The sequence below is a fragment of the Rana temporaria genome, chromosome 10 (assembly GCF_905171775.1).
Source record: "Rana temporaria chromosome 10, aRanTem1.1, whole genome shotgun sequence".
In the NCBI taxonomy this organism is placed as follows: Eukaryota; Metazoa; Chordata; class Amphibia; order Anura; family Ranidae; genus Rana; species Rana temporaria.
Window position 1 is genome coordinate 151,825,129 of NC_053498.1, and position 25,581 is coordinate 151,850,709.

The 25,581-nt window shown below is 48.9% G+C and overlaps 1 protein-coding gene across 2 annotated transcripts in view; it reads left to right on the plus strand.

The window, feature by feature from the left end:
* The window catches only part of CEP104 (centrosomal protein 104), a 93,660-nt gene that overhangs the window by 37,958 nt on the left and 30,121 nt on the right, over positions 1 to 25,581 (plus strand). Inside the window, exons 12-17 of one of the 2 annotated variants that reach the window (XM_040326557.1) lie at positions 10,479 to 10,652; positions 15,291 to 15,467; positions 17,614 to 17,820; positions 19,193 to 19,312; positions 21,363 to 21,393; positions 23,743 to 23,824. In XM_040326557.1, coding sequence (XP_040182491.1) covers positions 10,479 to 10,652; positions 15,291 to 15,467; positions 17,614 to 17,820; positions 19,193 to 19,312; positions 21,363 to 21,393; positions 23,743 to 23,824 — 791 coding nt within the window. The remainder of the gene's footprint in view (positions 1 to 10,478; positions 10,653 to 15,290; positions 15,468 to 17,613; positions 17,821 to 19,192; positions 19,313 to 21,362; positions 21,394 to 23,742; positions 23,825 to 25,581) is intronic. The other variant, XM_040326559.1, reaches the window with a different exon arrangement.

A 25,581-nucleotide genomic window follows, 5' to 3' on the forward strand; every position in this document is an offset into this window, starting at 1 on the left:
GTATGTACGCGGCATTAGGAGCAAAATCGCTCCTCCGCCCCTAATGCCCCCATGCTCCGGCATATATGCTCTTTTTTGAACTGTAGTGGTGAAATCACCTCCTACAGCATTGGAGTCGCGGCTTTATATATCGTGGGAGCAAACGCTGTTGCTGTCACGCTAAATAAATCCGCACTGCAACTGAATGGCGTACCTGCTAAGCAAATGATGGTTAACATTAAAACAAAGTAACATTCCAGTATAACAGTAAGATCATACCATACCTGCAAAGCAAATACCTATAAAAAAACATAGTAAAAAATAAAACATTTTTTAACGCAACCTGTGCCTAAAATATATATATATGCCAAAGCATGGGGGCATCCTCCCGCAAAAAAGTTATGCCGCGTACGGTCGGACTTTTCTATGCCGCGTACACACGGTCGGACTTTTCTATGCCGTGTACACATGGTCAGACTTTTCCACGGGAAAGCCTCCGTAGGAATGTCAACCGTATGTACGCGGCATTAGGAGCAAAATCGCTCCTCCGCCCCTGCTGCCCGCATGCTTCGGCATATATGCTCTTTTTTTTAACTGTGGTGGTGAAATCACCTCCTACAGCACTGGAGTCGCGGCTTTATATATCGTGGGAGCAAACGCTGTTGCTGTCAAGATAAATAAGTCCGCGCAACAGCTGAATGGCGTACCTGAAAACAGTAAAATAAATTACATACCTGAAAAGCAAGCATGAAAAAACATAACAACAATAAAACTTTGCAGAATAGAATACAGTAAAAAAGAGCAGAACAATAGAGAGAGAATAGAGAGGGAGAGAACAATAAAACGACAACTATTTTTGGTTTTTTTATTTTATATTTTTTTGTGTGTTTTTATTTTTTACTTTTTTTTTTTTTTTTTTTAACACTTTTTTTTGTAACTGTGAACTGTAACTTCAACTTTTCGGTTCCAGGTTTGGGTCTCTCAAAATGCGATGGCATCTTGGGAGACCCTGTGTGAGTGTGCCTAGCCTGTGAAATGTTTCACCCTACACTAATAATTAACGTGTGTGTGGAAGCGTTCAAAACATTCACCAATACAAAGACCAGGATTGCCAGGACATTTGGGACAAAAATAACGGGTGTCACGCCTAAATCCGCGCTTGGTACAGACACGACATTTTCTTTGGGGGGCTCGTTGGGTAGGGGTACTCGGGAGGACATAAGAAAAATGCCTCTCATGCAGTCGGCTTACTGCATTTGGTAGGAGATGGTGAGGTACAATACCGCCTGGATACAGGAGTTCTGTGATGATATCCCTCTGGAATTGAAGGAAGGATTCATTCCGTCCTGAAGCTCTGTATACGACATGAGCATTCAGTAGAGCCAATTGAAATAAATGTAGAGACACTTTTTTGTACCAGCGTCTCGTCTTACGGGCAATATGATACGGCGCCATCAACTGGTCGTTGAGGTCCACCCCTCCCATATTAAGGTTATATTCGTGGACACAGAGGGGTTTCTCCACAACACCAGTCGCCGTACGAATTTGGACTGTCGTGTCTGCGTGAAGGGTGGTAAGAACGAAAACATTCCTATTGTCCCGCCACTTCACAGCGAGCAAATTTTTACATCTGCAGCAGGCTCTCGCCCCCGGCCTAACACGGGCATCTACAAGCCGCTGGGGGAAGCCCCGGCGATTAGGTCGCACGGTGCCACATGCTCCAATCTGTTGATCAAATAAGTGGCTAAAAAGTGGCACGCTGCTGTAAAAATTGTCCACATACAAATGGTACCCCTTTCCGAATAAGGGTGACACCAAGTCCCAAACAATCTTGCCAGCGCTCCCCATGTAATCTGGCATCCTTCCGGCTCTACCTGACTATCTTTTCCCTCGTAAACCCTAAAGCTCCATGTGTAGCCTGTGGCCCTGTCACAGAGCTTATAGAGCTTGACCCCGTATCTGGCACGCTTGCTGGGAAGGTACTGTTTGAAAGACAAGCGGCCAGCAAATTTAATCAGGGACTCATCAACGCATACAACCTGCTGGGGATTAAACAAGGCTGCAAAACGTTCGTTGAAATGGTTTACGAGGGGCCGAATTTTGTAGAGCCGGTCAAATTCAGGGTCTCCACGTGGACGACAAAGTGCATTGTCACTGAAATGCAGGAACCGCAGGATCACCTCGTATCGATTCATGGCCATGTGAGCAGAGAAAATGTACATATGGTCAATGGGATGTGTGGACCAATACATCCGCAATGACGGAAATTTGTGTATGCCCATGTTGAGGGTAAGGCCCAGAAAGGTCTTAAATTCGGAAACCTCGAGAGGTTTCCATTCTTTGGCAAGGCGAGACTGGGGGTTAGCGGCGATGTAAGTACCAGCATATAAATTGGTCTGGTCCACAATAGATCTATAGAGATCTTCCGTGAAATACAGCGAATAAAAATCAAGTGACATAAAGTTCGCTGTATCCACCTGAATACCGGGTTGGCCAGTGAATGGGGGAAGTACAGGTGCTGTAGAAGTGGTGGGGACCCAATCAGGATAGGCAAATTCTACAGGAAGGGCACTATGGGCACGACGGGCCTGTCTCTGTCTTTTTCTTGGTGGCAGCGGGACACTACTTGTGCTTGCCCCATCGCCAGCTTCAACTGCACTTATGGGACTCGCCACGTCACCAAGTGTTACTGCAGTGCTGGATAAACGACCAGGGTGTACTAGGCCGCTGGTGCTTGCCAATTCACCAGAAGGAATAGCGGCGCTAGTACTGGATCTCTGCTCCATACGAGGGTCCTGCGGTTCTTGCTGCTCAACAACATCAGAACGGGGTCGGGTACGCCTGGCCTTAGCAGGGACCTCAACTTCGTCGTGCGAGCTATCTGACATGGAGCCGCTGTCGTAAATGGGTTCATATTCTGAGCCAGAATCTGTCAGATGCGTGACCTCCTCCTCTTCACTATCTGACATGCACATGAACTCAAAGGCCTGCTTATCATTGTACCTTCGGTTTGCCATTTTGGACTCTAAATTTAGTGGTACAATGGTAAGGATTCACAGGTAAAAAAAGCACCTGACTATAGAAAAGCAAATGTAGAAAACGCTTCAAAAAAAACTGTAAGCGATCGCAGGGATCAGGCCTGTCTCTGCGAACGCTGCAGTTATGTGTCTTGTGTTTTGTAAGTGACAGTGATCGATCGATACTGCACTTGGGTGGGTTGGGCTGGGCAGAGGGGGAAAACGCAGGTGCTAGCGGGTATCTGGGCTGATTCCGCTAACAATGCGTTTTTGGGTACCCTAAACTGCTGGGTACGCTAGTATAGATCTGATCAGATCAGGTATCGATCCGTTCAGATCCTATACCACTAAGGGGGGTGTATGCTTAGCGAGTGGGTGTAAGCGGGTACTGGCTCTAACCTAACGCTGCCTGGGGTGACGCAGACCCTGACTGGCGCTAAAATTAAATTTATATCACCCGCCGGGTGATCAGGGGGTTAAACCTATTGGGTTATATACGGCGGGTGCTCTGATGCTATAAACAGCAAACTAACCAACCAGCGTCAACCGTAACACTTATACGGTGATCACTGGTGAAAGGGTTAACTAGGGGGCAATCAGGGGGTTAAAACCTTTATTCGGTAATATATGGGGGTACCTAACGCTTTCTAAAAACCTGGTGGCGAACCTAAAATAACTAAATAACTAACTGGCTAACCACGTCACCAGTGACACTTATACAGTGATCAGTGGTGAAAGGGTTAACTCTAGGGGCAATCAGGGGTTAAAACCTTTATTTATGGGGGTACCTAACGCTATATAAACCTGGCGGCGAACCTCAAAAAAAACTAACTGCCTAGCGGCAACAGTGACACTAATACAGCGATCAGAAACCGATCGCTTAGTGACACTGGCAATAGGGGTGAAAGGGTTAACTCTAGGGGCAATCAGGGGTTAAAACCTTTATTTATGGGGGTACCTAACGCTATATAAACCTGGCGGCGAACCTCAAAAAAAACTAACTGCCTAGCGGCAACAGTGACACTAATACAGCGATCAGAAACCGATCGCTTAGTGACACTGGCAATAGGGGTGAAAGGGTTAACTCTAGGGGCAATCAGGGGTTAAAACCTTTATTTATGGGGGTACCTAACGCTATATAAACCTGGCGGCGAACCTCAAAAAAAACTAACTGCCTAGCGGCAACAGTGACACTAATACAGCGATCAGAAACCGATCGCTTAGTGACACTGGCAATAGGGGTGAAAGGGTTAACTCTAGGGGCAATCAGGGGTTAAAACCTTTATTTATGGGGGTACCTAACGCTATATAAACCTGGCGGCGAACCTCAAAAAAAACTAACTGCCTAGCGGCAACAGTGACACTAATGCAGCGATCAGAAACCGATCGCTTAGTGACACTGGCAATAGGGGTGAAAGGGTTAACTTTAGGGGCAATCAGGGGTTAAACCTTTATTGGGGGGGGGGTAGGGGGCTACCCTGGACCTAAAGGGGCCTAAACCTAACTGCCCTGACACTTTTTTCTGTCACACTGACACTAAAAGCAGTGATCAGAAAATAAATGATCACTGCAATCAGTGACACTGTGACAGGGGGTGATCTGGGGGTGCTGGGGGGGTGATCGGGGGGGGTTATGTGCCTATGTGTGCTGTGTCAGTGTGCTGTTGGTGCAACTCACAGTACTGACGTCTTCTCTCCTCTGGAATCAAACGAAAAGACCGCCAGAGGGGAGAAAACGTCACTTCCTCCCTGCCTGTGTTTACAGTTACACAGGCAGGGAGGGCTCTGCAATCCGATTCGCCGAGGGAGATCGAGAGGGGACGGCTGGAAACCAATAGCCGCCCCCTCCTCCCGGACCTCCCGTACACCGTTCCCGGCCGCCGCATGTACCGGAGGGGGTCCCGATCGGACCCCCGAACCGAGGTAAGGCGGGGACGTACCTATACGCCCATGTGCCTGTACGTGCCATATTGTGGACGTATATGTACATGCGGTGGTCGGGAACTGGTTAAAGTATTCAAATGTTTGGGGGAGTGGGACAGGTAGTCGGCCATTAATGCAAGGAATGCATTAAATGCAAAAAAATAAAATAAAAAAATGTAAGAGTAGTTCTATACTTCTATATGATGTTTCTCGTCTTGGAAAAACTAGAGATGTTCGATCTCCTTAGGGCACTAACTCAGCCCAGGCCAGTGGGAGGCGCAGTAGATTCTTAGTACACAACCTCCTACCGTGTTTCCCCCCCCCAAAAAATAAGCCCGGGTCCTATATACATTTTTGCAACCAAAAGCACAGTAGGGCTTATTTTCGGGGTAGGGCTTGCAATTTAATCCCCAGTGTAAACACAGTAAAAGTGTGTGCAAACTGCCAGAATCCTCGCCACCACAGCAGAATATAATCCAAAAGGTGTGTGCAATCCAACCATGTCACATACCTTCCCACAGCGCCTCCGTGACCCCGCCTGATCATCTTCCCAGGCACTGCAGAGGGAGGGGGGCTGAGATCCCAAGACAGAAGAGAGCCGTGGGGATCAGCTGAGCGCGGCTTGGCGCTTTCCGAGACCCGCCTGAGCTCTTCCCTGCTCTGAGGTTTTTAGAGGGAGGGGGGTCAAGGTCCCCCGATGACAGAAGAGGAGAGCCGCGGGGATCAGCTGAGCGCGGCTTGGCGCTTCCGAGATCCGCCTGAGCTCTTCCCCGCTCTGAGCTTTGCAGGGGGGGGGGCCCGAGATCCCCACGATGACAGCTGGGAGAAGAGGACTCCTCCAGCAGCCCATAAACACCCTAAACCTAGGGCTTATTTTTGCAGTAGGACTTGTATTGCAGCCCAACCATGTCACGTACCTTCCCACAGCACCTCCGTGACCCACCTGATCGTCTTCCCAGGCACAAGCACTGCAGGGGGGGGGGACCCGAGAACCCCTCGAAGATAGAGCAGGAGATCAGTGGCGATCAGCTGAGCGCAGCTTGACGCTTCCGAGACCCGCCTGAGCTTGTACCCGCTCTGAGCTTTGCAGAGGAAGGGGTCCCGAGATCCCCCGATGACAGAGGAGAGCAGCGGGGATCAGCTGAGCGTGGCTTGGCACTTCAGTTTGCAGAGAGAGGGGGGCTGAAATCCCCCGCTGACAGCTGGGAGAAGAGGAGGACTCCAGCAGCCCACAACCACCCTAAACTAGGGCTCATTTTTGGGGTAGTACTTGTATTGCAGCCCTCCTGGAAAATCGGGGTAGGTCTTATTATCAGGGTAGGTCTTACGTTTGGGGAAACATGGTACTAAGCTGCGTAATTCTAAATGCAGTAGTTGCTGAGAGAAAATTGTCCCCTTCATTGTCCTAACAGGAATGGGAAATCATCTTCTTCCAACAGAGACATGGATGGCAATAAAAACCTGACAGAGGCTCTAACCCTTCCCTGCTCTTTATAAAGCAAAATAACGTTTTGTCTGGAGTCCTACTTTGATAGGCTGAGTAAAAGCTCCAACTTCAGCCACCATGTTATTTCACTGCCCAGTAGGGGGCGCTCATGTTAATGGCTCTGTAGGGTATAGTAGCAGTACAATGATTTTATAATCCTATATGTTCATGTTTGTGGTTCAATGTGTATCTAAGAACAACATAAAGGATCCATGGAAACCAACGAATGAAATATTATACTAAAAACCAAACGGAACAACCATCAGCCGGGGCTCCGGACCGCCAGTCTTGGTTGAGGGTTGGCCACTTCCAGCTAGGAAACCGTGACGTGCCCCTCCAGCCACTCAGGATCACTCGGGGTTAATTATCTGAGATTTTTGAAAATCCGGCAAAAAAAAAACCTCACCTAATGGAAAAGAAGAAAAGTTTGTACGGTTAGCTGTAAATACAGGCGGTAATATCAGTATAACCCGCGGTTACATGAAGCCAGGCTTGGATCAGACCTCAGTTCTGTTTTTCCAGACCCGCGCTGCCAACGGGACTTTAATGAGTCGGAGTGACTAATTAAAATAATACATTCTGAATCTGGATATTGTTTTTTAGAGAAGGTATTGGAAGAACTGCATGACTGGATCCGGGGGCCTCGTGCCCCCCCCCCCCCAGCCTTGTCATGCCCGCTGCTCTAAACAAAGGGGGTCTAAGATCGCCGGCGCTGGTAATTCTCTCCGTCTTTTTAGGTTTCAATTCTGCGCGCAGCACCGTGACAATGGTTACATGGCGGGTGAGTAATGTACAAGCTAGCGGAAAGTAAACCACCCTTCTAGGGAGCCGACGCCGCTTGTGTGCAGATGATATCTTAATTGGGAACATCTGCTGCTGGGGTGGGATGGTTCGGGGTCTGACACCAGAGATGGGAAAAGCTGTGTGCTGCTATGGAGGGAGAAGGCTTCAAGTCATTGTCATCCTCAGAGGTCCACCCATACGGGTATTTCTCTGGCCAAATCCCGATATTTAGAAATCGGGGCGGCCGATGGCCAATATATGATGCCAATTTTTGCGGCCGATTTTTTTTTTTTTTTTTTTTTTTTTTTTTTGGTGGCACTGGCTCATGGCACTAATTGGCACTGGAAGATGGCACTAGCAGAAGGCACTGATTGGCAGGTGGCACTTATTGGCACTGGCAGGTGGCACTGACTGGCAGATGGCACTGGGTGGCACTGGCAGATGGCACTGAGTGGCACTAACAGGTGACACTGGCAAGTGGCACTGACTGGCAGGTGGCACTAATTGGCACTGGATGGCAATAGTTAGCACTGGCAGATGGCACTGGTTGGCATTGGCAGGTGGCACTGATGGCTTTAGTTGGTACTGGTAGGTGGCACCGGGTGGCACTGGATGGAAGGTGGCACTAATTGGCACTGGATGGTGGCACTGGCAGGTGGCATTGGCAGATGGCACTGGATGGAAGGTGGCACTAATTGGCACTGGATGGTGCCACTGTTATTGGCAGTGGCAGATGGCACTGGATGGAAGGTGGCACTAATTGGCACTGAATGGTGGCACTAATTGGCACTGAATGGTGGCACTGTTGGCACTGGCAGGTGGCATTGGCAGATGGCACTGGACGGCAAGTGGCACTAATTGGCACTGGCAGGTGGCACTGGTAAAAAAAAAGTGTCACCCCCCCCCTCAGTACAGACCCCCTCTCCCTCCAGAGAGGAGGGCCGCCGCACTTGATGTACCAAGATGGCCACGCCTCCGGAGCTAGGCCAAAGCCACGACCTTTCCTGATGCTGTGACTGCTTGCCGCCGCGGTCACAGCATCAGGAAAGGCCGCGGCTTCAGCCTAGCTCCGGATCCGTGGCACCGCTAGCGGCCATGTTAAATATCGGCCTAATTTTGGATAAAAATCGGCCGATGCCGATTTCTCCAAAACGGACAAATATCGGCCGATATATAGCGGCCTGCCGATTATATCGGTCGACCTCTAATCCTCAGGCATGAAATATCCACAACATTAGCAGAAGTTGCCCAAAGGGCGGCGCTAACGAGCTGAAAAAAACGCGTAGTTTCGTGCTTGTTGGCTACAAGTTTCTCGGCCAACACGCCTTCGGACTAAAGTCCTACGCTTTGTCCGATGAAAATCCGATCGTGTGTACGAGGCTTTACTACTTCTTGTTGACTTGCATTGCAGCCGGAGGTGGGAGAAGGTCTTTTACTGCCCAAAGAAAATGGGCCAAAGTGCCCCCCACCCTCATAGGCTGTAATCTACTTCATCACCATGGGTTGCAGTTCCGGCCCCTTTTTTATCCCCCCCCCCCATGCTAAGTTGCCAGCGGTGGCCATCTTTTCTGCCCTCCCCCCCCTCTGTAATTGATTGTACACAGAGAACATTGTATTCTTTTATATGGAGTTTAATGTGGAAAGTATTGAGACACTTGGCGGTGACGGCGGGTTGAATCCTGTCCAGTCCCCCCGGGTGATATCACTTCAGCTACCGCCGCGGTCTGGGGCCCCCCGGGATGGCGGTCCCTTCCAGAAGTGGCGCCTCTTCCTGGCATGACCTCATATTCTCGGTACACTTAAGCTGCTGCTACAATGTGTTACCGGAGCCTTGTAGTCGTATTGGAATGGCCTCTCCTTCAAAGACAAACAGTTCTGACGTCTTTCCCCCTCAGGACAGTCCACGATCGCCTCAAGTTTATGTAACGCGCCGCTACGATCGAACTGCAGGACAGTGCTAAGGAATGGGATGGGTCATGTGATCTCTCACCGACAGACACTTCTTACTGGTCATGTGATCTCTCATGGACAGACACTTCTTACTGGTCATGTGATCTCTCACCGACAGACACTTCTTACTGGTCATGTGATCTCTCACCGACCGCCACTTCTAACTGGTCATGTGATCTCTCACCGACAGCCACTTCTTACTGGTCATGTGATCTCTCACCGACCGCCACTTCTAACTGGTCATGTGATCTCTCACCGACCGCCACTTCTAACTGGTCATGTGATCTCTCACCAACAGACACTTCTAACTGGTCATGTGATCTCTCATCTCACCGACAGACGCTTCTTACTGGTCATGTGATCTCTCACCGACAGACACTTCTTACTGGTCATGTGATCTCTCACCGACAGATGCTTCTTACTGGTCATGTGATCTCTCACCAACAGACACTTCTTACTGGTCATGTGATCTCTCACCAACAGCCCCTTCCTACTGGTCATGTGATCTCTCACCGACAGACACTTCTTACTGGTCATGTGATCTCTCACCAACAGCCCCTTATAACTGGTCACGTGATCTCTCATTGACCGCCACTTCTTACTGGTCGTGATCTCTCACCGACACACTTCTTACTGGTCATGTGATCTCTCATGGACAGACACTTCTTACTGGTCATGTGATCTCTCACCGACCGACACTTCTAACTGGTCATGTGATCTCAACAGCTTCCTCCTTCTGAGTGGATGTTCAGGAACGTCCTTCAGAAGGAGGGGGATCGCACGTCCCCGCGCAGCGGCACGATCCTGATGCACTCGTGTCACCCGGACACGGCGCATTTCCGATCGGCAGGGGGGGGCTCTGTGATTGGCCCTTCTGATCACATGATAGCCGTGGCCGCTGCTAGGCGTCGGTGATCAGCTCTCCTCACACAACACACGTCCCCACACAGTAAAAACGCCTGTCCCCCGCATATGTAACAGTAAAATCACATGTCCTTTTTTTAATTTCCACTCTTTTTTTTCACTTATATCGCAAAAAATTAAAACCGGAGCCGTGAATAAATACCACCGAAAGAAAGCTCTATTTGTGTGAACAAAATGCTAAAGATTTCATTTGGGTACAGTGTTGCATGACCGCGCAATTGTCATTGAAACTGTGAGAGCGCTGGAAGCTAAAAATTGGCCTGGGAAGGAAGGGGGTGAAAGTGCCCGGTACTGAAGTGGTTAATGGATATTACTAGAGGGGGGATGGGAACATCCAAAATATCCAGGTGGGCAAGAACAACATGTGGGATCCTTTTAGTGCTCAGAGTTTCCTGATTGGTGTATTTCTTTTCTCAGGTGTTCCAGGCCTCGCTCCGCCTCCTGAAAATGATCATCACTCATTATATCCCCAAACACAAGCTGGGCCGAGGGGAAACGGTGCAATGCGTGGAGAAGACCCTCCCAGACCTGCTCTCCAGGACCGGCGACTCTGCAAACCGACACCGGGTCATCGCCACCAACTTTATTCAGGTATTCACTTCTCTGGCTTCCTCGCCTGAGTGAAAATGCAAATTGGCGCCATTCCACGGGCATGCGCAAGTTTAAAGCGTGACATGTTGGGTATCTTTTTTACTCGGTTTAACGTCATCTTTTCCATTTTACCCCCCAAAAAATGGGTATTTTCTATTGTGTGCCATAAAATTCATCAACCGCCTCCCACCCGCCGTATAGACCAATGATGGTCGGCGGGATCCTCTTTTGCTCTGGGCTCACGTCACATGACATCGCCCAGTCTCGCCGCGATGGCACGCCCGATGACGTGGCTCTTTACCAATGTGATAGGCTGTGTCCAATCACAGCTGATCACATGTAACCACAGAAGTGCCAGTAATGGGCTCTCCTCACCTCACACTGACTCAGTGTAAGGAGAAGAGTGCCGATCAGCGGCATCTCCTCACAGGGGAGACTGTACAGATCATCAGGGCGCTGATCATCAATACAGCCCCAACTGTGCCCATCGGCGAGGCCCTTCTGTGCCCATCGGCGAGGCCCTTCTGTTCCCATCGGCGAGGCCCTTCTGTGCCCACCGGCGAGGCCCTTCTGTGCCCACCGGCAAAGCCCTTCTGTGCCCACCGGCGAGGCCCTTCTGTTCCCATCGGCGAGGCCCTTCTGTGCCCATCGGCGAGGCCCTTCTGTGCCCATCGGCGAGGCCCTTCTGTGCCCATCGGCGAGGCCCTTCTGTGCCCATCGGCGAGGCCCTTCTGTGCCCATCGGCGAGGCCCTTCTGTGCCCATCGGCGAGGCCCTTCTGTGCCCATCGGCGAGGCCCTTCTGTGCCCACCGGCGAGGCCCTTCTGTGCCCATCGGCGAGGCCCTTCTGTGCCCATCAATGATGAAAGTCCGTGCCACCTATCGGTGCACCCTCATCGGTGAAGGGGAAAAAATTACTTATTTATAAAATCTTCTGGCGGGGCAACTGGTGGCGAGTAACCCTTGAGGCCTGGCTAGTAGCTCAGGACTTGGAATGTTGAGCCCTGTATATGTATGTTTCTATACAGTCTATATAAAATGTTTGGGGGTTCTAATTTAATAGTCCTTTTCTAGCAAAACATTTTTTTTTTTATTTTTACATGTAGGAGAGAAATGTCAGAATTGGCCGGTTGGCAGATGGTTACTATGAAATGCCTGATTGTCGCTGGGAATACGCTGGGAACTGGGAATGAGCTGGGAATGAGCTGGGAATACGCTGAGAACTGGGAATGAGCTGGGAATGAGCTGGGAATACGCTGGGAATACGCTGAGGACTGGGAATGAGCTGGGAAGACGCTGAGAACTGGGAATGAGCTGGGAATACGCTGAGAACTGGGAATGAGCTGGGAATACGCTGAGAACTGGGAATGAGCTGGGAAGACGCTGAGAACTGGGAATGAGCTGGGAATACGCTGAGAACTGGGAATGAGCTGGGAATACGCTGAGAACTGGGAATGAGCTGGGAAGACGCTGAGAACTGGGAATGAGCTGGGAATACACTGAGAACTGGGAATGAGCTGGGAATACGCTGAGAACTGGGAATGAGCTGGGAATACGCTGAGAACTGGGAATGAGCTGGGAATACGCTGAGAACTGGGAATGAGCTGGGAAGACGCTGAGAACTGGGAATGAGCTGGGAATACGCTGAGAACTGGGAATGAGCTGGGAAGACGCTGAGAACTGGGAATGAGCTGGGAAGACGCTGAGAACTGGGAATGAGCTGGGAAGACGCTGAGAACTGGGAATGAGCTGGGAATACGCTGAGAACTGGGAATGAGCTGGGAAGACGCTGAGAACTGGGAATGAGCTGGGAAGACGCTGAGAACTGGGAATGAGCTGGGAATACGCTGAGAACTGGGAATGAGCTGGGAATACACTGAGAACTGGGAATGAGCTGGGAATACGCTGAGAACTGGGAATGAGCTGGGAATACGATGAGAACTGGGAATGAGCTGGGAATACGCTGAGAACTGGGAATGAGCTGGGAATACGCTGAGAACTGGGAATGAGCTGGGAATACGCTGAGAACTGGGAATGAGCTGGGAATACGCTGAGAACTGGGAATGAGCTGGGAATACGCTGAGAACTGGGAATGAGCTGGGAATACACTGAGAACTGGGAATGAGCTGGGAATACGCTGAGAACTGGGAATGAGCTGGGAATACGCTGAGAACTGGGAATGAGCTGGGAATACACTGAGAACTGGGAATGAGCTGGGAATACACTGAGAACTGGGAATGAGCTGGGAATACGCTGAGAACTGGGAATGAGCTGGGAAGACGCTGAGAACTGGGAATGAGCTGGGAATACACTGAGAACTGGGAATGAGCTGGGAAGACGCTGAGAACTGGGAATGAGCTGGGAAGACGCTGAGAACTGGGAATGAGCTGGGAAGACGCTGAGAACTGGGAATGAGCTGGGAATACGCTGAGAACTGGGAATGAGCTGGGAAGACGCTGAGAACTGGGAATGAGCTGGGAAGACGCTGAGAACTGGGAATGAGCTGGGAATACACTGAGAACTGGGAATGAGCTGGGAATACGCTGAGAATACACTGAGAGCTGGGAATGAGCTGGGAATACGCTGGGAATACACTGAGAACTGAGAACTGGGAATGAGCTGGGAATACACTGAGAACTGGGAATGAACTGGGAATGCGCTGGGAATACGCTGGGAATTAGCTGGGAATGCGCTGGGAATGAATTGGGAATGCGCTGGGAATGCGCTGGGAATACACTGAGAATGAACTGGGAATGCGCTGGAAATACGCTGGGAATACACTGGAAATATGCTGGGAATGCATTAGGAATACACTGGGAACGCACTGGGAATACACTGGCAGATAGGATTGTTTATAATGCACAAAGCAGAGTTACAATAAGACGTAATGAAAAGCACGGAGTAAACATCCAGTGTTTTAGGATTGCGATCCCCGGGAGCGCTTGTTGCGAACAATAGCGGCCTTGTTGAGAAATGATCTCAGCGGTCGCCCGAGCCTCGCAGTCCCTGTGATATTCCAGCTCAGCCCCGCCATGGAACAGTAACACTTTGTGTGCGCGGATCAACTGCCCGCCGCCGTTATTTACTGCGCCGTTCTCCCAGCCTGGAAAAAAAAACACTCTCGTTTCCTCAGCGCTCAGACGTGTCTAGAGTTAACGTCCCCCCTCCCCCTCACCTCATATAAAAGCCTCGGCCCCCCTTGCCCGTCTCCCGGTGGCGCACGATTATTTCATGGGCGCATTTTTTTGTCTTTGGCAAAGAGAAGAGATTTGTAATCGCACGCTTAAAGGAAAGCGGTGAAAGCCATGACACACGCACTTTGTGCCGGGCCGACCGAACCCCTTCGGGAGCGAAAAAATAAATAAAAGCCAACGATTAAAGTGAGACGGTTACATTGTATGGAGAAGAATCGACTTTTGTTGGAATGACTAGAAATTCAGGTAAAATAATCCCCATATATTAGGGTTGTCCCGATACCGATTATCAGGATCGATACCGATTACTAGGATCAGGATCGATACCGATTACTAGGATCAGGATCGATACCGATTACTAGGATCAGGATCGATACCGATTACTAAGATCAGGATCGATACCGATTACTAGGATCAGGATCGATACCGATTACTAGGATCAGGATCGATACCGAGCATTTACCTGAGTACTCGTCCAAATGCTCCGATGCTTCACCCGATACCTGGACAGTCAGGGGGGGATCAGTGTAGCGGGGGAGAGTTACAAGCGCTGTCTGTGTCCCCCCCCCCGGTTTGTGCCCTGTCCCCCCTCCCCCGGTTTGTGCCCTCCCCCCCCCCCCGGTTTGTGCCCTCTCCCCCCCCCCCCCGGTTTGTGCCCTGCCCCCCCTGGTATGTGCCCTGTCCCCCCCCGGTTTGTGCTCTGTCCCCCCCGGTTTGTGCTCTGTCCCCCCCGGTTTGTGCTCTGTCCCCCCCGGTTTGTGCTCTGCCCCCCCCCCCCCCGGTTTGTGCTCTGTGTCCCCCCCCCGGTTTGTGCTCTGTGTCCCCCCCCGATTTGTGCTCTGTGTCCCCCCCCGGTTTGTGCTCTGTGTCCCCCCCCCGGTTTGTGCTCTGCCCCCCCCCCCGGTTTGTGCTCTGTGTCCCCCCCCCCCGGTTTGTGCTCTGTGTCCCCCCCCCCCCGGTTTGTGCTCTGTGTCCCCCCCCCCCGGTTTGTGCTCTGTGTCCCCCCCCCCGGTTTGTGCTCTGTGTCCCCCCCCCCCGGTTTGTGCTCTGTGTGCCCCCCCCCCCCGGTTTGTGCTCTGTGTCCCCCCCCCCCCGGTTTGTGCTCTGTGTCCCCCCCCCCGGTTTGTGCTCTGTGTCCCCCACCCCCCGGTTTGTGCTCTGTGTCCCCCACCCCCTCGGTTTGTGCTCGGCTTTTGTTTACATCACGTGATAAGGGACCGGCCCCTTACTCGGATCTGTGATCACCTGGGTCTCAGTGACTCGGGTGATCACAGTGCGTGCCGCGCGTCTATTGAGGTCCTCCCGGCCTTTGGGGTCCACGCTGTGGCCGTCATTCGGCTATACCACGGAGGCGCCAGGTAGTTAAAGTCCCAGAACCCGTTTCCCCTCCTTTCTATGTACAATACGTGGTCACTGATTGGCGGGTTGGTGATTTTGTCTTGCAGGAAATGGCGATCTTTAAAGAAGTGAAACCTCTACAGATGATTCCCCTTCATTTGGTTCATCCCCTGAAGGGGACGATGCCCTCAAGGTTGGCCCTCAGCCAGGTGGAGCTTCTGGAAAACCTGCTTAAGGAGCTGGGCGTGGACAACTCCGGCTTTACGGTGGACAACGTCATGAAGGTGAGCGCCGCTCCTCGGCTCCGGGGGAAGGACCGTACTGACCAATGGAACCCGCTGTGTCCGATCTCCTCTGGAACCCCAAATAATTAGAAAACTTTTACCTCCCTTTATGGAAATGATGAATGAATCCTGGATGGAGGATATCCATACATTGTAGAGGGGGTGACCACTTCCTTACCGGCCCATGACGTCCACAGAGGGGATCTCCCATCCTGGGTGGGCATCATATGACGTCCACAGAGGGGATCTCCCATCCTGGGTGGGCGTCATATGACGTCCACAGAGAGGATCTCCCATCATGGGCGGGCGTCATATGACGTCCACAGAGGGGATCTCCCATCCTGGGTGGATGTCATATGACGTCCACAGAGAGGATCTCCCATCATGGGCGGGCGTCATATGACGTCCACAGAGGGGATCTCCCATCCTGGGTGGGCGTCATATGACGTCCACAGAGGGGATCTCCCATCCTGGGTGGGCGTCATATGACGTCCACAGAGGGGATCTCCCATCCTGGGTGGGCATCATATGACGTCCACAGAGGGGATCTCCCATCCTGGGTGGGCGTCATATGACGTCCACAGAGGGGATCTCCCATCCTGAGTGGGCGTCATATGACGTCCCGGACTTTGTGCGGGGATATCTGAATGATGGGGGCAGCTAGAGGCATCATTCAGATATCATTGTTTTCCGGCAGCGATTATGAGCACCATAAGAACGATCATAGTGGCGGTTACGCTGCTTGATCGTTCTTATAGGCGGCGGGATGGGACATCACCCCCCTCCGCCATCCAGTGCTTTTCCGGGCTCTCCCGTGCCATCGGGGGCCCGGAGAAAGAATCGTCTGGCGCCGGATGGGAAGCATAGAGATGACTGGTGACCAGATGGTCACCAGTCATCTCTATGACCGTCGGAGGCCCGGGCGCGATGTGATGACGTCACGCCCGGGTACCCGGAAGTAAACAAATTGCGGCTAGTAAGCATGAGATTTTTTTTCACGATCTCATTCTTTCCAGCCTGGAGGAGAGATGTGGGGGGAGGGGAAAGTCTTATTGACCCCGCCTCTCTCCATAAAGAGGACCTGTCACACACCATTCCTATTACAGGGGATATTTACATTCCTTGTAATAGGAATAAAAGCGATCAAAAAAATTTAAATGTTTAAAAAAAATAAAGTGTAAAAAAATAAAAATAATAATACATTTTTTTTTAAACGCCCCTGTCCCCGGTAGCTAGCGCTCAGAAGCGAACGCACACGTAAGTCCCGCCCACGTATGTAAACGCCGTTCAAACCACACATGTGAGGTGTCGCCGCATGCGTTAGAGCGCGTGTAACAATTCTAGCCCTAGACCTCCTCTGTAACTCTAAACTGGTAACCTGTAAAATATTTCAAAGCGTCGCCTATGGAGATTTTAAGTACAGAAGTTTGGCGCCATTCCACGAGTGTGCGCAATTTTAAAGCGTGATATGTTGGGTATCTATTTACTTGGCGTGACATCATCTTTCATATTTTACAAAAACAAAATTGGGTTTTTTATATTGGATGCAATAAAATTCATCAACCGCCTCCCACCCGCTGTATAGACAAATGATGGCGGGCGGGATCCTCTCTCGCCCTGGGCCAACGTCACATGACGTCTCGCCACAATGGCACGCCCGATGACGCGGCTCTTAACCGATGTGATCGTCTGTGTCCAATCACATGTAAACACTGAAGTGCTGATAATGGGCTCTCCTCAACTTTACTGTTATTTTTTTTAATTCATGAAACATTTTTTTTCCCCAAAAAAAGGCGTTTGAAAAATGATTGCGCAAATTCCTTGCAAGATAAAAAGTTGCAATGACCGCCATTTTATTCCCTAGGGTGTCTGCTAAAAAAAACATATATAACGTTTGGGGGTTCTGCGTAATTTTCTACCAAAAGAATGATGATTTGTACATGTAGGAGAGAAGTGCCAGAATAGGCGCGGTATGGAGGTGGGTATAAAAGCCCGGTATTGAGGTGGGTATAAAAGCCCGGTATGGAGGTGGGTATAAAAGCCCGGTATTGAAGGGGTTAATTATAGATAAATTATTTACACTTGTAAAGAAGATAATTAGATCCATCGATTGTATTGATTGCTTATTTTGTTTGTTTTTCGGCAGTTTGCGTTGGGTGCGTTGGACTACACAATGGCGGAGGTGCGTGACAAAGCTGTGCGCATTATCCTCTACTTGTACCAACTAAACCGCTCCCAGGTTCTGGAGCTCATGCCGCTCGATGACGCCGGAACTCGCAAAAACCTTCTCTACAAGACGCTGTTTGATGGATTCGCCAAAATAGATGGTCGTCCTACAGAGACCGAGCTGAAGGTGAGAATGGAGAGCTGTAGAGGTCTTCTCACCCTTCATCTAGTCCCACACAACTAGCATGTGGCCTCTAAGGCTTCCTGAGGATACAGCAAAACCCTGTAATGAGGTCTATGACGGCCTCAGCCCAGGGGGTCCAACCAGGCCACGCCCCCAACGCTTTTCACTCCGCCCCTGGAGTTTAATCATGTTCCCCATAAATCAGCGTTTGACAAATTTTGCTTGGAATCTAGGAGCCAGCTAAAAAAGTTAGGAGCCAGAAAACGCACACCGTCCCGACGAGCTCGCACGCAGAAGTGAACACATACGTGAGTAGCGCCCGCATATGTAAACAGTGTTCAAACCACACATGTGAGGTATCGCCACAATCATTAGAGCGAGAGCAATAATTCTAGCCCTAGACCTCCTCTGTAACTCAAAACATGCAACCTGTAGAATTTTTTTAAATGTCGCCTATGGAGATTTTAAAGGGTAAAAGTTTGTCGCCATTCCACGAGCAGATGCAATTTTGAAGCGTGACGTGTTGGGTATCAATTTACTCGGCGTAACATTACCTTTCACAATATAAAATTTTTTTTTAGCTAACTTTAATGTTGTCTTATTTTTAAATGTTTTATTTTTTCCAAAAAAGTGCGCTTGTAAGACCGCTGCACAAAAACGGTGCGACAGAAGGTATTGCAACGACCGCCATTTTATTCTCTAGGGTGTTAGAATAAAAAATATATATAATGTTTAGGTGTTCTAATTAGAGGGAATGAGATGGCAGTGAAAACACTGGGGAATACCATTAGCATTGCTGGTTTACTTGTCATGCCAGCAGCCACCACAAGATGGCACCAGATCACACAAGGAAGCATAGGCCTGCAGAAGGCCGCGGTCTTAATTACCGGCCTTTACTGTGTCTCCTCCCCCGCTGTGCGATCGGGCCACTCTGGCCGGTAATTGAGGCCGTGGCTTTGCGGCCTTCTGCAGGCCTATGCTTCCTTCCCTGGGCGCTAATTCTAGTCGCAATTGCGACCTGGCGCCCGGATTTTGTCGAAGCCTGCCATAATTAAAGTGGTTGTAAAGGCACAATGTTTTTTACCTCTCGATACAACGATCTCCACAAGAGCTCTGCCTCTCCAGGGGCTCACACTCCCGATTAGCTCTTGGCAGCAGCAGGAGCCATTTGGCTCCCGCTGCTGTCCATCACAGCCAGTGAGCCAATCAGGAGACAGAGGGGGCGGGGCCGCGTGTGAATGGACACACAGAGCAGTGGCTCAGCTCGGGTGCCCCCATTACAAACTGTTTGCTGTGGGTTTTTTTTGTTTAAACAATAATTTAATCTATATAGTAGAAGATGTAATTCCCCTTTAATCTTCCTTGTGGTGGTCAGGCACAGAAGAGGGTGGCGGCGGAGGAGGCGGAGCGGCAGAAGAAGGAGGAGATCCGAGCTCTTCAGGAACAGCTGGCAGCTCTGAAGGATATTCAGTCTGAGGTTCAGACCGGCGGCAAGGTGCGGACCGCCAGGGATGTGTACTTTGGACTCGGCGCTGAGTATCACGAGTCTCATGGAATCCTCGCCTTATTCTTTCCATATACACACCCACTGTATGAAATCTCCCCCGAGAGCGCCAACATAATGCAGCACATCCGTCACCCCGCAGGGAAAACCTATTCTGCACATAGAAAGAGATGGAGATACATTGTATTTATACAAAGAGATGGAGAAACATTGTATTTATATATAGAGATACATTGTATTTATATAAAGAGATGGAGATACATTGTATTTATATAAAGAGATGGAGAAACATTGTATTTATATATAGAGATACATTGTATTTATATAAAGAGATGGAGATACATTGTATTTATATAAAGAGATGAGATACATTGTATTTATATATAGAGATACATTGTATTTATACAAAGAGATAGAGATACATTGTATTTATACAAAGAGATAGAGATACATTGTATTTATACAAAGAGATGGAGATACATTGTATTTATATAAAGAGATGGAGATACATTGTATTTATATAAAGAGATGGAGATACATTGTATTTATATAAAGAGATGGAGATGCATTGTATTTATATAAAGAGATAGAGATACATTGTATTTATACAAAGAGATGGAGAAACATTGTATTTATATATAGAGATGAGATACATTGTATTTATATATAGAGATACATTGTATTTATACAAAGAGATAGAGATACATTGTATTTATACAAAGAGATGGAGATACATTGTATTTATATAAAGAGATGGAGATACATTGTATTTATATAAAGAGATGGAGATACATTGTATTTATATAAAGAGATGGAGATGCATTGTATTTTTATAAAGAGATAGAGATACATTGTATTTATATAAAGAGATAGAGATACATTGTATTTATATAAAGAGATAGATACATTGTATTTAATATAGATATCCTGTATGTATCCTGAGGACCACACACGCTGCGTTTTACAATCCTTGCAAAGCACCTCCTTCTGAAATGTGTAACCACTTGACCCGCGGAAGACTAAGCCCCCCCCCCTCCCCCCTTCACACCGGTGCGGCTTTGAAATTGCGATACTTCCGCACGATCTCAAAGCCGCACCTCGCTGTGATTTGCACCGCCGATTTCATTGCAACTTTATACAACAGAAGTCGATGCGAGTCGCAATGAAATCGCCAAAGAGTACTGCAGGAACCTTTTTTAAAGTCGCTGTGCTATGAGTCGCAGCGGTACCTCGGATTGCGAGTAACGGGATTAACAAGCGTTTTCACAATACAATCGCTGTATTTTAAAATATCCTAACTCGGTTTGCGAGGGTTGTCTCACAATACGAGCAGGATTCAGGCCAAAGCGGTGTGCAGTACTGCGTTTGGCCTAAGGTGGGGGGGGGGGGGCGCCGATCGGCACCATTCGGAAAGGCCCAAACCTCGGAAAGGCTCGGGAACGGAGTCTTTCCAAGGTTAGCCGAACTGTCCTCAGGCCTTTCTGGTCATTTCCGATGCTCACCGGCACCCTCCGCCTCTGGCCGCATGCGGTATTGCATGCCATTGAAGTCAATGCGGAACAAATTATTTTCATTTCCATTGACTTCAATGGGTGAACTCGCTTTGATATGCGAGTGCTTTGGATTGCGAGCGTTCTCCTGGAACGGATTATCCTCGTAATCCGAGGTTTAACTCTAAACTGTCCCATTGCTGAAAATGGGGTGTGACTTATCATGCAATTTGGAACTGTCAACACCTGTGAAGGCAGGTTTACCCCCCCCCCCCTTCATGACCAGGAAAATATTTTTACGAAACGGCACTGCGTCGCCTTAATTGGCAATTGCGCAGTTGTGTAAACAGAAACCAACAGCTACTAAATACCAGCCTCCTAGGCCTCTGCCTGGGGCCACACATTTCCTGGGAGCGGCATTGTGCTGGGTTCTGTATATGAGATTCCAAACTCCTAACAAATGACCATTCCTTACCAAGATCATTGATTATTCTTCATTACATTTATCATTTATTTATTTTTATTTTATTTTTATTTATTTTTTATTTTAGGGAAAAGATCAAGCAATCAAATCAAAGCCGGGTAAGTGAAATAATTGAATGGAGGCTCGGAAATCTGTTGTGTGAAAAATAAGTAGCAGGACTCACATTGTGATAATGAACACACCGTAGCCTGTTTTATTTTTTATTTTATTTTTTAATTTGTTCAGAAATGAGATTTAAGTTTATTTTTACGTTTTTAAACAATCCTCGTCTTTTCCATCCCTCTGGAGGTCTTCAGCTGGGTGGAGGTTCGGTGGCCTCCTTTGCTGTAGATGTTATTATAAGGTCCTGTTCCATTACCGGTGAGCCCCGACCTCGTCCAGCTTATGACCTCATCCAGCTTATGACCTCATCCAGCTTATGACCTCATCCAGCTTATGACCTCATCCAGCTTATGACCTCATCCAGCTTATGACCTCATCCAGCTTATGACCTCATCACTCCCCCACCTGTGCCTTGCCCCAGTATGGAAAGACTGACTCGGCTGGTTATGGGGGCATGAGTTGTGTCAACGCTGACATCTGATTGGACACCACGAGAGCCTCTACATTTTACAGAAGATGATGCAACTTTGCCATTTGTGAATTACGTCATTTTCAGAAACTGGTTTATGCAAAAATTAATGATATTAATGTACAAATATAACCTATATAAAAGTTTTATGAATTAATCAGAACAAAGAATATTTGAGGGCCCCTCTCCTGCCCATGGCCCATTATAAGTACATGAACACCACAGGGGAGATTTACTAAAACTGGAGCACTCCGAATCTGGTGCATCTGTGCATGGGAGCCAATCAGCTTCTATCTTCAGCTTTTGCACTCCTCCTTTTTTTTTTTTTTTTGTAAATCTTCCCCAAAGTGTTACATTTAAAATAAAAATGATGTCCGTGTGTACTAAATGTACAACTCTGATCAAAATATAAAATGTAAGCTCTTGCTGTGCATGTAACGCAGGGGGTCTCAAACTGGCGGCCCACCAGCTGTTGCCAAACTACAATTCCCTTGAGGCATTGTAAGGCTGACAGTTACAAGCATGACACCCAAAGGCAGAGGCATGATGGGACTTGTAGTTCTGCCACCAGTTTGAGACCCCTGATGTAACGATGGCAGAGGATTGGATGTAACACTCCACACCGCTCATATGTATCCATGGATAGCTGAGGATTCTGTGCAGAGAGTGCGCTCCCAGCACAGGGACCGAGCTGTCATAGACCACACCCCTCCTCTAGTAATGATCAGGAGGCGGCAGGATCAGCCAATCACAATATTCACGTGATCAAGCCGATCTTTTTGTATTCTCTTATCCTCATCATTTACAGAAGGGTGCGGAGACCCTCATATTTTCCCCTATAATTAGTTTGTTTTTTTCAGATGGAACTCGGTTCCACCACCTCTGGCTCAGGCCCTCTGCTCACCACTATCGGGGCCGCCATCAGGAATTATGGGGCCCCTTACATAGCTTCAGGCATGGGCCCCCTGGAGCTGAGAACCGGGGGGGGGGGGCTGCCGCGAATTGAGAAGCAGGGGGGGGGTTGCCTTTGGGACCTCTGGGCTCCTTACAATAAAAAAGGGGGGGTAGCCATCCTGGGCCCTTTAATATATAGAAAGAAAATAAATATGTAAAAAAAAAAATTATAAAAGGGGGGGTTGCCATCCGGGGGCCCTGGGGACCTAATGGTCCCTTTTAATAAAGACAAAAAAAGGAAAATAAATTAATAAAAAAAATGTATACATTAAAAAAAAAAAAAATGTAATTATTTTTTATATTTACAAAAAAGGGGGGTTGCCATCCGGGGACGTCTGGGCCCTTTAATAAATTTATATATTTATATATAAAAATGTAAATTATAAAAAAAAAAGGGGGGTTGCAATCCGGGCCCCTTACTAAAAAAAGGGGGGTGTTGCCATCCGGGGCCCTTACAGGTGTACTGACTGTACCCCCCCCGATGGCGGCCCTGACCACTATTACTTGTAAACACAAAAGTCCGACTCGTGATGGCCCAGGGCAACTTCCCCTTATGCCCTGCCTTAAAGATGGCCCTGGCTCACCCCCGAACCCTGCACTCTGTGTGTACACCCCAACACTGCAATCTGTATGTAATGCCCCTTAAGATCCTTCCACTGTTCGTGACATTTGACTACACTATTACCCACTATGTGATGAGCTTTGGAGGGGGGTGTGTGTGAGGGGGTTTTGGGGGGGGGGGGGTCGCGGTTGAGTTCCTGCACCTATTTTCTGAGAAAAAAAAAACCCTGCTTATAATACATTGTGTGCTATATTACTGGTAATAGGGATTGGATTTTCTGATTCTGCTGTCTGACTTTTGAATGTTGTATTACTATTTTGTTTTGCTGTTTTTACATTTTATATCATCTCTCCCTTTCAGACGATCGTACTAAGAAAATGTCCTTGTCGCCAAACGCAGAACCTGCTGATGACAATTCAACGGTTTCTAATTACTTAGATAAGTAAGTACAGAGATGTGACCTCATGTGGGGCGGATATCATTTCCGACAAGAACTTTGGTTGTCGGAAAATTTGATAACCAGCGCTCACAAACATTTTGTTGTCGGAAATTCCGACAGCAAATGTCCGAAGGAGCGCCTACACGCGGTCGGATTTTCCGACAACCAGCTCCCATCGAACATTTGTTGTCGGAATAAGTCTGAGAAGGGTTGTGCAGAGGAGAGTCCTGGGAATCTGTCCACCCTCATCCTGATAAGGCAGAGAACGTTGAATGGGATTATAGTGATGCCAAAAAACAATCTAAAGTATAAAACTTGCAAAGTTTATTTGATACATGATTAAAAATGTATATAAAGCATGGTTTACACTTATCCAATAATGGTCACATGACACGATCACTGAGATGTGTTGAACAGATGGTTGTAGTATAGCAGGCAGTGCCGATCCTGACCTTCCTGGGGCCCTAAGCAAAATGACACGTCACATTAAAGTTGAGAACCGGGGGGAGGGCGGGGGGGGGCTGCCGACAGTGACATGTTATCACATTAAAAATCAAAGTTGAGAAGCGGGGGGGAGTTCTGCTGTCGGAAATTACATGCAGGGGGGGAGGGGGGGTGCTCTGACTTCTTACTTCTTCTCCCATGCAGCCAGCGAGTTGAGAAGCAGGGTGAGGGGCTGAAAATGACTTCTCACCATGCATGGCCTCTAGTAATTTGGGGGGCCCTAAGCGGCTTGCATTGTGAGCCTATAGGGCGGATCGACCCTGAAAGCAAGGGGTGTCAAACTCAATTTCATTGTGGGCCGCATCAGCATTACGATTGCCCTCAAAAGGGGCGGTTGTATCTATAAGATTAGATGTCCAGCGCATCCCCCCCCCCCCTTTACATTGGATGTCAAGAGCCCCCCCACCATCAGAAGTTGAGTCCCCCACTCTCCCTTACATCACAGTGCACCCCCCTTTCCTTATACTGCTGCTGGGAAGAAGCTGGATGCATTTCTTAAAAGCAGAAAGTAAGGGTCTGGAGGAGGACCAGAAGAGGGCTGGAGCTCCTTCAGCTGCAGGAGAGGAGCGAGGGCCACATGAAATGGTCTGGAGGGCGGGATTCGGCCTGCGGGCCTTGTGTTTGACACCTGTGTAGTATAGTATCTGATCCCAACATGTTTCGCTGATATTGGCTTCTTCAGGGAATTTTGCAGACCACTAATATTCAACCAACTGACAGGGGCGGACTGACCATTGGGACTCTCGGGCACTGCCTGAGGGCCCCATGCCTCTAGGGGGCCCCATGCCACTAGGAGGCCCCATCAGGGTTGCCAGGCTCAATAAAACCAGGGACAATCTGTTTTTTTTTTTTTTTTACATCTGTCCCTAAATTGTCCAAAACCGACATGCTTTTGATGTGAAAATCCTGAGATTTTAGCTGCCCTGCCTATGCAATGCCTCCTGGCGTGGTGGCCATCTGTAAGCCCGGGGGCCCCATAATCTTCTATTGCACGGGAGCCCCATGAGTTGTCAGTCCGCCCCTGAAAACTGATCACCAATGGGGAGCGACAAAACCATCCACACACCACCATAGGAGAAGGCTGCCATGTGATCTCAGAAGGCTCAAACTATGAGTGGTTTGTGAAAGTGGTCCCGATGCATACTAGCGAATGGGAGCTTTCTGCTGTGACAGCCAATCACAGCGGTCTCATGACCCAAAAGCCCCGCCTCCTGGCATTTAGAACCCTTAAAGGGAGGGCAGGGGAAGGGCCGTAT